Source organism: Anabrus simplex, chromosome 1, assembly GCF_040414725.1.
Source record: "Anabrus simplex isolate iqAnaSimp1 chromosome 1, ASM4041472v1, whole genome shotgun sequence".
NCBI lineage: Eukaryota > Metazoa > Arthropoda > Insecta > Orthoptera > Tettigoniidae > Anabrus > Anabrus simplex.
In genome coordinates this window covers 1,635,910,167-1,635,922,865 of record NC_090265.1, presented here as the reverse complement: position 1 = coordinate 1,635,922,865, position 12,699 = coordinate 1,635,910,167, and the positions used below count along the sequence as shown (strand labels likewise).

The 12,699-nt window shown below is 40.6% G+C and overlaps 1 protein-coding gene across 1 annotated transcript in view; it reads left to right on the top strand.

Moving 5' to 3' along the window:
- LOC136881344 (myrosinase 1) overlaps positions 1-12,699 on the top strand; it is a 105,333-nt gene that overhangs the window by 50,267 nt on the left and 42,367 nt on the right. Inside the window, exon 6 of the mRNA XM_067154146.2 lies at positions 5,731-5,825. Coding sequence (XP_067010247.2) covers positions 5,731-5,825 — 95 coding nt within the window. The remainder of the gene's footprint in view (positions 1-5,730; positions 5,826-12,699) is intronic.

The window sequence follows — 12,699 nt, the reverse complement described above, 5'->3', positions numbered from 1 at the left end:
GAAATTTTCCCTTGGGTTGCAGCCTAATTTATATCAGATTGCCAAATTTCAAGTTCGTAGCTCATCTGCAAGGGTCTAACGCGAAATTTTAGTCCGATAATTTGATTGGACGGAAAAGCGGCTAAATATGAAACATTTCAACTTTTTAGAATTTTTCCCAAGGTTGCAGCTTAATAGCTATCAGATTAACGAATTCCAAGCTTCTAGCTCATCCGGAACTGAAGGGTCTTACCCGAAATTTGAGTCCGATATTTCGATTCGGTGGAGGCTAAATATGAAAATTTTGAACTTTTTGGAATTCTTAATTGGGTTACAGCCAAATAGCTATCAGGCAGCCGAATTTCAAGTTCCTAGCTCATATGGAAGGGTCTAACACGAAATTTCAGTCCGATATTTTGATTGGGCGGAAGGAGGCTAAATATGAAAAATTTCAACTTTTCGGAATTTTTCCTTCGGTTGCAGCCTAATAGCCATCTGATTACCGAATTTCAAGTTCCTAGCTAATCTGCAAGGGTGTAACACCGAAATTTGAGTGATTCGGCGAAGGGGGGGCTAAATACAAAAAATTTGAACTTTTTGGACTTTTTCCTTGGGACACACCCTAATAGCTATCAGATTGCCACATTTCAAGTTCCTAGCTCATCTGGAAGGGCCTAACATGAAATTTCACTCCGATATTTTGATTGGGCGGAAGGGGGGCTAAATACGAAAAATTTTCAACTTTTCGGAATTTTTCCTTGGGTTGCAGCCTAATAGCTATTTGATTGCCGAATTTCAAGTTCCTAGCTCATCTGCAAGGGTGTAACACAAAATTTCAGTGTTTCGGCGAAGGGGGGGCTAATTACAAAAAATTTGAACTTTTTGGAATTTCCCCATGGGACACACCCTAATAGCTATCAGATTGCCACATTTCAAGTTCCTAGCTCATCTGGCAGGGTCTAAAATGAAATTTCAGTCCGATAATTTGATTGGGCGGAAGGGGGGCTAAATATGAAAAATTTCAACTTTTTGGAATTTTTCCTTGGGTTGCAGCCCAAGAGCTATTTGACAGCCGAATTTCAAGTTCCTTGCTCATCTGCAAGGGTGTAACACGAAATTTCAGTGTTTCGGCGAAGGGGGGGCTAAGTACAAAAAATATGAACTTCTGAGAATTTCCCCATGGGACACACCCTAATAGCTATCAGATTGCCGAATTTCAAGTTCCCAGCTTAACTGGAAGGGTCTAAAACGAAATTTCAGTCCAATAATTTGATTGGGCGGAAGGGGGGGTAAATATGAAAAATTTCAACTTTTTGGAATTTTTCCTTGGTTTGCAGCCTAATAGCTATTTGATTACCGAATTTCAAGTTCCTAGCTAATCTGCAAGGGTGTAACACCGAAATTTGAGTGATTCGGCGAAGGGCGGGCTAAATACAAAAAATTTGAACTTTTTGGAATTTTCCCTTGGGACACACCCTAATAGCTATCAGACTGCCACATTTCAAGTTCCTAGCTCATCTGGAAGGGCCTAACATGAAATATCACTCCGATATTTTGATAGGGCGGAAGGGGGGCTAAATATGAAAAATTTTCAACTTTTCGGAATTTTTCCTTGGGTTGCAGCCTAATAGCTATTTGATTGCCGAATTTCAAGTTCCTAGCTAATCTGCAAGGGTGTAACACCGAAATTTGAGTGATTCGGCGAAGGGGGGCTAAATACCAAAAAATTGAACTTTTTGGAATTTCCCCTTGGGACACACCCTAATAGCTATCAGATTGCCACATTTCAAGTTCCTAGCTCATCTGGAAGGGCCTAACACGAAATTTCACTCCGATATTTTGACTGGGCAGAAGGGGGGCTAAATATGAAAATATTTCAACTTTTCGGAATTTTTCCTTGGGTTGCAGCCCAACAGCTATTTGATTGCCGAATTTCAAGTTCCTAGCTCATCTGCAAGGGTGTAACACAAAATTTCAGTGTTTCGGCGAAGGGGGGGGGGGCTAATTACAAAAAATTTGAACTTTTTGGAATTTTCCCATGGGACACACCCTAATAGCTATCAGATTGCCACATTTCAAGTTCCTAGCTCATCTGGCAGGGTCTAACATGAAATTTCAGTCCGATAATTTGATTGGGCGGAAGGGGGGCTAAATATGAAAAATTTCAACTTTTTGGAATTTTTCCTTGGGTTGCAGCCCAAGAGCTATTTGATAGCAGAATTTCAAGTTCCTTGCTCATCTGCAAGGGTGTAACACGAAATTTCAGTGTTTCGGCGAAGGGGGTGCTAAATACAAAAAATATGAACTTCTTGGAATTTCCCCATGGGACACACCCTAATAGCTATCAGATTGCCGAATTTCAAGTTCCCAGCTTAACTGGAAGGGTCTAAAACGAAATTTCAGTCCGATAATTTGATTGGGCGGAAGGGGGGTAAATATGAAAAATTTCAACTTTTGGAATTTTTCCTTGGGTTGCAGCCTAAAAGCTATCAGACTGCCGAATTTCAAGTTCCTAGCTCATCTGGAAGGGCCTAACATGAAATTTCACTCCGATATTTTGATTGGGCGGAAGGGGGCTAAATATGAAAAATTTTCAACTTTTCGGAATTTTTCCTTGGGTTGCAGCCTAATAGCTATTTGATTGCCGAATTTCAAGTTCCTAGCTCATCTGCAAGGGTGTAACACAAAATTTCAGTGTTTCGGCGAAGGGGGGGCTAAATACCCAAAAATTGAACTTTTCGGATTTTCCCCTTTGGACACACCCTAATAGCTATCAGATTGCCACATTTCAAGTTCCTAGCTCATCTGGAAGGGCCTAACACGAAATTTCACTCCGATATTTTGATTGGGCAGAAGGGGGGCTAAATATGAAAATATTTCAACTTTTTGGAATTTTTCCTTGGGTTGCAGCCCAACAGCTATTTGAATGCCGAATTTCAAGTTCCTAGCTCATCTGCAAGGGTGTAACACAAAATTTCAGTGTTTCGGCGAAGGGGGGGGGGGGCTAATAACAAAACATTTGAACTTTTTGGAATTTCCCCATGGGACACACCCTAATAGCTATCAGATTGCCACATTTCAAGTTCCTAGCTCATCTGGCAGGGTCTAACATGAAATTTCATTCCGATAATTTGATTGGGCGGAAGGGGGGCTAAATATGAAATATTTCAACTTTTTTGAATTTTTCCTTGGGTTGCAGCCCAAGAGCTATTTGATAGCAGAATTTCAAGTTCCTTGCTCATCTGCAAGGGTGTAACACGAAATTTCAGTGTTTCGGCGAAGGGGGGGCTAAATACAAAAAATATGAACTTCTTGGAATTTCCCCGTGGGACACACCCTAATAGCTATCAGATTGCCGAATTTCAAGTTCCCAGCTTAACTGGAAGGGTCTAAAACGAAATTTCAGTCCGATAATTTGATTGGGCGGAAGGGGGGTAAATATGAAAAATTTCAACTTTTTGGAATTTTTCCTTGGGTTGCAGTCTAAAAGCTATCAGACTGCCGAATTTCAAGTTCCTAGCTCACCTGGAAGTGGGCAAACATTAATGTCAGTGAGTCAGTCAGTCAGTCAGTCAGTCAGTCAGTTAGCCTTGCGGCTTTATATATATATAATATAGATTAAACGGCATGAGAACAGAACATGAATCAGATATGTTTATTGCGGATGATGTTATACTATATAGAGTAGTAAATAAGGTACAAGTTTATGAACGACTACAATAAGACCTCGACAATGGTGTGAGATGAACAGCAAGCTATGGTATGATGGTGAATGGGATGAAGAGTCAGACTGTGAGTTTCGCAAAGAAGAAACGTCCTCTCAGTTTTAACAACTGCGTTGAAGGGGCGAAAGTTCCTCATAGGAATCATTGTAAGTGCCTTGGTGTTAAAACAAGGAAAAATCGTCATTGGGATAATCATATCAACGGGATTGTCAATGAATGTTGCAGAACTCTTCATTTTGAAGGCATTTAGGGGCTGTAGTTAGGATGTAAAGGAGAGGACATATCAGTCTCTGGTAAGGCCACAATTAATGTATGGTTATAGCGTACGGGACCCTCGCCAGGATTACTTGATTCAAGAAATGGAGAAAATCCTGGTTGATTTTTTCTGGGTGATGTCCGACAGAAGAGTAGCGTTACCAAAATTTCGCAAACGTTTGCCTGGGAAGACGTGGGACTCTGCTTAGCAGTGGCAAACCAACTGCGGGGTCCCGTCGTGAATAAGCATCATGTGTCCGCTGAGTCTTGGAGGGGCGTGCCAATCCAACTGATCAGCCCAAATGGCACGTCTGGGCGAAACTCTGCAAACGCACACGGCCTACCCACCCCAAAGCTGGTTCTGTTCCCGAGATTCTAATATCTGCCGCCGTGAAAGCTATTTTGGAACTCCTTTTTGTTGACCCCTATTTTGCACATTAAAATGGGTCTCGTCTAAAACTTTGTAAAATCATGGATTCGTGCACTTGCTAGAGAACTTCCCAAGGATCAGTGAAGCAAAAATAAAGGAAGGAATATTTATAGGAGCGCAAATGAGGGAATTGATGGCTGATGAGCATTTCCTTGATTTGTTGAGTGATGTTGAAACAATGTCATTGCTATCTTTTACAAGTGTGTGCAAGAATATTTTAGGCAACCATAAAACATGGCTCAACAGCCCGTAAAGGGCCTTCGTCTACAAAGCGACCGCTGCACAGCTCGAAGACCTGCAGATTACGAGGTGACGTGTGGTCAGCACGACGAATCATCTCGGCTATTATTCTTGGCTCTCTAGACTAGGGCCGCTATCTCGCCATCAGATAGCTCCTCAGGGGTAATCACGTAGGCTGAGTGGACCTCAAACCAGCCCTCAGATCTAGATAAAAATCCCTGGCCTGGCCTGGAATCGAACCCGGAGCCTCCGGGTAAGATGCAGGCACGCTACCCCTACACCACGGCGCCGGCAGGCAACCATAAGGCAGAAAACTATTGCTATATTGTACATGAAGTTCTGAGATCATACCGCCGTATGGGATATATGTCCCTTAAACTACATTTCTTTTGAATGATCATTTGGACTTCTTCCTGGATAACCTTAGCGCCGTTAGTGACGAACATGGCGAACTGTTCCACCAGGACATTTCCCGAATGGAAAAGCGTTATCAAGGCCGTTGGAGTGCCGCAATGTTCTCCGACTATGGCTTGACTTTACGAAGTAATTACTAAGGCAAAGTATGACAGGAAATCGTGAAGGAAATACTTTAGGTATACTTCTGCAGTTTCCTTTATTCGTATGTTGTGCTTTTGCTGTTTACATTTGGAACTCTTGTTCGACAGTGTCATTTCGTCAGATAGGGTAAAGGGAGGTATATTCGTGATAGAGGTAAGTTCGTGATAAATCTCTGAATAAGTATCATGTGTCCGCTAGAGCGCGATGAAGATCAATGCAAGTAGCTAAAGATGTACTAAGAACTCGGGGAACTAGTAGTAAAGTTGAAATGCGTAGTCCGTAATAGGAAGGTTCATGATAAAGATTTATCACGAACTTACCTGTATCACGAATATACCTCCCTTACCCTACATATAGGCTGACGTGACCATTTACAGAAACGACTAACACGTTAAAACTTAGGCTGATACGGAAATTCTGAAGTTAGATCTGGATACAAGGGCGAATTATGTATTCCAGAAACAGTGGTTTTTATTGTTATTTTGACACATTCCTTTGTAGACTAGTGTTATTATTGTATAATATGTGTTTTACATATTTCAGGTAAGGTGTCGATAGCGCTCATGAGTAACTGGTACGAACCTCGCAGTGACTCAACAGAGGACATCGCCGCCTCAGATCGCGCCATGCAGTTCAGTGTGAGTACAAAAATATTCTTATTTTCTTTATACGGTGCTGTCAAACTATGTTCTCCTACGCAGTACTCCATCTCCTTGATCGTTTGCCCTTCATAGGGCCTGGTAGCATCTCATGAAGTAGCTCACATGATGTGATCCCTCCAACTATGCCTGTCTGCTGCCGTGTGGATCGATTGATGAAGAAATTGCTCCAATAGCGGTTGCGGCTGGTCCATCCATCCGGATGGGAATCTTCCTCTAGGCAGGCCTCCTGCCAGTGCCCTTGCCCTCTAAAATCATCTTCTCCATACTGTCTGGTCTTTTGGCGATGTGGAAGAAATATTGTGAGGTATGCTTGGCTTATCCATCCCAGGAATCTATGCCATGTTCGACCGGCACGGAGATGGTCAATCACCACTGATCTGCATCTAGGGCGGTCGCTCAGGTGGCAAATTCTCTATTCTCTCTTTTCTTAAAAAATTGCAAAGAATTTGGACATCACCCAAATTTATTCGTCTATTAATGTCATTCCACGCCATCTCTCTCCACTGACAGCTTAGTCAAATAGCTCGTCTCCTTTCTCTCAAGTCTTTCTAGCCTAAACTTTGCAATATTTTCATAAAGTTACTCTTTTTTGAAAATAACCCAGAAAATATCGAGTCGTTTTTCTTTGAATTTGTTCCAGTTCTCGAATCAAGTAAATCTGCTGAGGGGCTAATACACTGGAACTATACTCTAGTTGGGATCTTACCAGAGACTTATATGCCCTCTCTTTTAAATCCTTACTACAACCCCTAAATACCCCCATAACCATGTGCAGAGAATTGTACGTTTTATTTACAATGCCGTGTATGTGGTTACGCCAATGAAATATCTTTCCTTATAATTAAGGTGGTTCAGTCCAGGAGATCCTGAAGATATGCCGACATTATCTCCCCCTTCTCTCTCTCTCTCTCACTCTCACTCTCGCCCCCCGCCTGTTTCAGGATCATGCTTCAGCAGCAAAAGTTACAATGAGGAAGATAAGAACATAGGCCAAGTAGAGCTTGGTGTTCTTTTTGTAAGAGTAAGGCCCTTCCAAATGCGGATGAGCTTCATATCGGCTGAGCGAGCCATGGCCGCCGACATCATTTTACTAGAGCGGAGATGTCCAACGTGTCGATCGCGAAACCATTTTTAGTCAAGCGCGTATGCCCGGTAAGAGTGAGGAAGTAGGCAATTGTCGACCAGTTTCTCTCCCATACAGGCCAAGAAAAAAATACGCCAACATGTCGTTGGAACAATTTTCCCAGTAGCGCGGTAGGTATGTGGCAACGTATGAGTGAGAGGATATCATATTTGATTGTCTTGTGCAACAAGTAGTTTGATTGACGATTTCTGGATGATGATGCAAACAGTAAGGAAAGTTCCTTATTGTAATTTACCTGCAAGTTTTGGCAAGCAAGAGACCCAATACTAAGTAAGAGTGTCACGGACATTGCATTTAAAACTGTGAATTTAATTTGTGGGAAATTACTCCAAAGAATTATTTTTTTTCAATCTCACCTTTTTGCAGACATTTCGGAGTGTACTAAGTGATGTTCCTTCTTAAAGGAGAGGGCAGATGAGTTCGAGCAGCTAGAGAATGAGGAATGGTCATGGGACCCGGCAATTTTACCGGCAAACTTGTAGAATGGAATCTACAGCCACAAGGTAGAAACAAATGCACTGCTGATATAATGAGCACAGAGTCGTGCTACTAAAATAATTTGCCGTTAATGGTGACTGACCTGAAAAGACATAGATTTAATGATTTTCCTAAAATGCATAACATAATCTCGAAAAGTGCGGCCAAGACGATGGGCAAGATGTCGACGCAGAAGTGATCGTAGTTCAGGGGCTGGTTGCCGTTATATAGTTGAGTTTATGAACATTTTTACAGCTTAGCTTACTGCAGAAGCAGCAGGTTGTTTACACGAGGAGTCGTAGTTAACTAAGAGTAAAAATTATAATAAAACCAAACCCTATGACGCAACAGCCCCGAAGGGCCACGGCATACCAAGCGGCCGCTGCTCAGCCCGAAGGCCTGCAGATTTTGAGCTGTCGTGTGGTCATCACGACCAATCCTATCGGCTTCCTAGACCGGGAAATTTATAATGGTATGGTTTTTTAGGATGTGGTAATTGTCGGAGTCATAAGGGTAAATAATAGAAAGCAGATTAGTTAACACTGAACCCATGACCTTTGTGCCCTAATAATTTTAGATATGAAAATTTACTGCATTTCTGAACATTTCTTGAATCACGGGAGTGACACGTGGCAAGGAGGTGGCTACTTTCCGTCCCACGCTCTGAGCTGTGACGTCATCCGCACGTGTCTGCAGTGGAAGGATACAGCAGAAAGTTTATGTTGAATAAATATAATTAAATGAAAGAATTAGTGGTGAACGCAATATATTGAGGGTCCTGTATTTATCTTTAAGACAGCTGGTCTTTAGTAAGACGGATTTGAGACTGCTAAGCCATTTCTGTGGATTATTTCAGATGGACGCGCGTGTCTAGCTTACCCACGCCAAGTCGACAAAAAGTAGTGCCTATCAAATGAGGTCATTTAACCAGTTAATTTAATATGAATAAACTTTAAATGTCCAGGAACACTACCGATAGCCATGTAGCAAGTATGTGGCTACATCCAAAACTCTTTTAAATACAGTTCATGCAAGCCGAAAAAATTACGCAAATTTTCTGGGCGGAAAAAGGGAAAATGCCTGGAGAGAGGGGGTACTGTCTATAAATATAGAAGGGACGCCATGTTGAAACCCCTGCATTTTGTATCGTGAGGCTGAAAACAGAGGGTTGAACTGTTTCTGTAAATCGATCGACGAGTAGACTAAGTCCAACCAACAGATTTTAGCTGATATGGCTGGGGTCTTGACTCCATGTGGAGATAGTTTTTCTTTGAGCAGAAGTAATTGTATAAAAAGGACGGTCAAGATACCGAAGAAATTTTTATAAAATTTTTGTGTGGTAAAGAAAGTAATTCGTGTGTGGGAAATAAATACTATCAGTCGAGTCGATCAACAAAATCAACAAGTGAAGGGTATTTCTTTTTTAATGCTTTATTTCCAGGAAACAGGAAGAAAAATGCAATGTACAGCCAAAAATGTAAAAATGGCTAAATGAAGGAAAAGGGATCGCCGGTGAGCGCAAAGATGAACGCTGGCGTCACTTAAGATACGTGACATGCCATCGTAACGCCTACTATATCTTGTTTCATGATATCAAACTTATATGTATTAGAAGTGGATATTTATGACGCATTTGGTCACCCATGTGTTTTGTGAATGTTAGAATAGGACGAATGGTCATCTGTTTTATTTTCTGCTTGGATAAATTTTTGGAGTCTTGCGAGTGCCGTGTAATGTTGCAAAAGTTTTTAATGAGGGTTTCGAAGTGATATCACGTCCAAAGTAGATCGTCATCTTCCGGGTATTTATTGCTTATATTTTGTGATGTCAAATTAAGAGGTTTATTCGATTCGGGGATTCTAGTAAGGATTTTTATTCTAGTTCTTTTGTTAGTGAGAGTCGTCGAGTTTGAGAAACAGAGATTAGATTTGTTGTATGAGTTGAGATAGGATTTGTGAATCAGGTGATTGGAAGCCTGTAGATGAAGCCGGGACTTTGTGAGAGCCCGAGGAAGATGTCATAATGTTTGGGAATGGAAAGTAGAGTACGAGAATCCGCGCCGGTATTAATTTGAGACGTGTACAGTTATTGTGGGACATTTAAAAGTAAATCTATGTGCATATTTGTTTGGTCAGAATATCGTATTTTGTTCTATTTTGCGAAGTCAAAGGGATTCATTCTTTGAAGCCAGTCGTGTATGACGAAGACATGTGTTTCATGTCGAAACTGACAGACAGAGAAGGGTCTAGTGTGTTCAAGCCGCCAGCTGATCGATAGAGGACAGTTAATATAACGGAAAGGTGTACAGAGTTACGTATTGAAAAGAGATTGCATTTCTTGGTAGTGGATATCGTTAACTGTTGGATCTAGTTGAAATTCTCCTCCGGGAATAACGTGTAGGTTATTAGATACTGTGAATTTGTTTAATTGAGATTGTAATGTATATTTGAAACCCTAAAGTTAGAATATAATGAGCGAGGTTAGCCAATTTCAGGGTTGTCCAAAATATAGATTGATGGTAGTGATGATTGTTTTGTTTGTGAGGGTGCACAACCTTTATGATATGTTATGACAAGATATGACATCGTAAATCGGCTTACATTATACGGCTAGTTACTTTTGGTTTGTACTAGATTATTAGGGTTACCCAAGTATTAATAATGGCTAGGGTTAGGTTAGATTTAAAGTGTGATGTCATGAAACAAAATAAATACTGGAAATGAATTATGTAACTTTTTTCCAGCTACATAATGCCAGATGATAACATTAAACATGAATTGAATACAACTGAGTCAAACTTCGAGTAGGGACTTGTGAAAGAAACCATTCGTCCGTGGAGATATAATTTGTTGCTCATTAAGATTTCATTAAATCATTTTTATTTATTTAATCATTAAATTCAGTGGAACCGTATTTGTGAAATGACTTTAAAGCAAGCGAATAACTTGGAGATGCATTCTGGAAATCTTAGTTTATTTTTCTGGGAACATTTAAATGTTAACCTAACGATTAAGGGGACATATCCGAAGGTAATGGATTTTACTGCCACAAAGTATTGTGAGCGTTGTTGTTGCTGCATTATTTGACTTTGAGTGATTGAGCAGTAAATGTGCTGGGGTTAGTAAAGTGGAAACATTGGTCATCAACCGATGTAAGTTAATTGTGTTTAGCCTTCAGCTTAGAAACTTGGATGGTCATGGAGTCATCAACCACAGGAACTTAGATTAGAGCCATATGCCACTGTAGCATCATTTTCCTTGCGATCATCATCCACAATGACTTTAAAGTAGCTTAGTAGTTTATAGAGGTCGGTCCATGACATAGTCGCAGGTCACATCGATTCAATTAAGGGTCCATGCCGTATAACCATGCACTGCCTTAATTATACCCAGAGTCCAGAGTTCGTGTTAGGAGGGCTGGACCATCAAGAATCATTATGATGGTACATGTATTCTCAAATGGAAGCCGAATTTAAGGATTTCCAGACTTTCTTTCTTTATTTAATAATTGAGACAATGGTTTCTAGTAAGGATGCTCATCAGGCTGTTAAGTCAAAGGCTCAAACCAGCGTTCAGCCCCTAAGTGTAAAATGATTGTGGTAGAGTGGACAAGAGAAAGTCCGAATTATACATGGATTTCAAATTATTAGTTTCTTCAGTAAATTCTTCCTAAATAAAAATACAGATATTTTATGAATAAGACCTTTCATTTGAGTAGATAGATTAGGATTACTGAATCCTACCTTTACCTCAGCAAGTGACGAAGAACCCGATACGACCCAAGAGACAGATCTCATGAAATTTTGCTGATAGGTAAGGGAAGTAGGTATCCTTCAGAGTGGACCAAGGATTCAACACATGTAATTGTACTTAAACTCTACGTAAAATTACAAATATTGCAAAATTGTTAATTTGTTTACACAAACGTTATAAATATTACATGGCCATTTCTCTTTCACAGTCTGCTTTACGTGGCACCGCCACAGAGTTATTATGGCGACGATGGGATAGGAAAGGCCTAAGAATGGGAAGGAAGCGGCCGTGGCCTTAATTAAGGTACAGACCAAGCATTTGCCTGGTGTGAAAATGGGAAAACACGGAAAACCATCTTCAGGGCTGTCCATAGTGGGGTTTAAACCCACTATCTCCCGTGTGCAAGCTCACAGCACGGCCAACTCGCCCCGTCGAAAGTTTCTTGATATAAATATAACGAAGATAATTATTACTTTTGATTGGATCTAAACTAAATGTACATATTTACAAACATTATAAAAGTATTCGATTTTACAGAAGACTGTAAGTAATACATGTACGTATATTTGTTTACACAATGAGTTGTCTAATTATTTAAAAAAGAAGACCAAAAAGTACAAAGATTATTAAAGTATGGACAAGTGGTTTACAAAAAAAACTTAAAACACTTATTATAAAATTAATTTTACAAACAAAGAACCGATTCTACATTCTACGTTCGCAATATACACACGACGTTCTCCTTAAGCACAACGCACGCCGAACCTAAATGCACGTATATGGCAGAAGCCCCAATACTAAGGTTATCCATGCTTACAACGAAGTTCACGCATGCTTACTATTACGACATAAGGCTTCTATACAGCAATATTCCCTAGAAGATGTCATACAAAAGTTATTCGTGAACGGAGTACGCAACTCATGCGAGGCTGTATTATTTGATACGATGTAATCTATACCGCATGACATTCTTAGTTAGCATTACCAGTAGCGTTTTTATGACATAAAATGCATACATAAATTAATTCAGTGGTTCTCGGTATCTCAAACCGAGGGATTTCGACATCGCCTAGGCTACATGGAAGATACGGGTTCCTTGTAATTAGCCGCTGGAAATTCTCATTATCATGCAAGTCGAATATTGTTCGGCGTAAAGCACATTTTCAGAATCGTCCAAATTTGTTGCGCGTTTCCCAACTCTGCGATGTTTCCCCGGTGATCTAAACGCGGGTTTATTCCCTATTTCTACATTATTTCTACCCTTGACGAGTAATACCACTGTCAAGTGCTGGACTACTCGGCTTGCGAATACAAAACGTCAAGCTCATGGCACGTCTTCCACCACACTACCCTGATACCGCAATTCTGTTACCCTAGCTTGTATTTCGCCGAGAGAGACATTCACCAGCCAACCTAAATATTTCAGCATCTTCTTATCATTTTTACGCGGTGGGAGAAGTAATGTTGAATATATTGT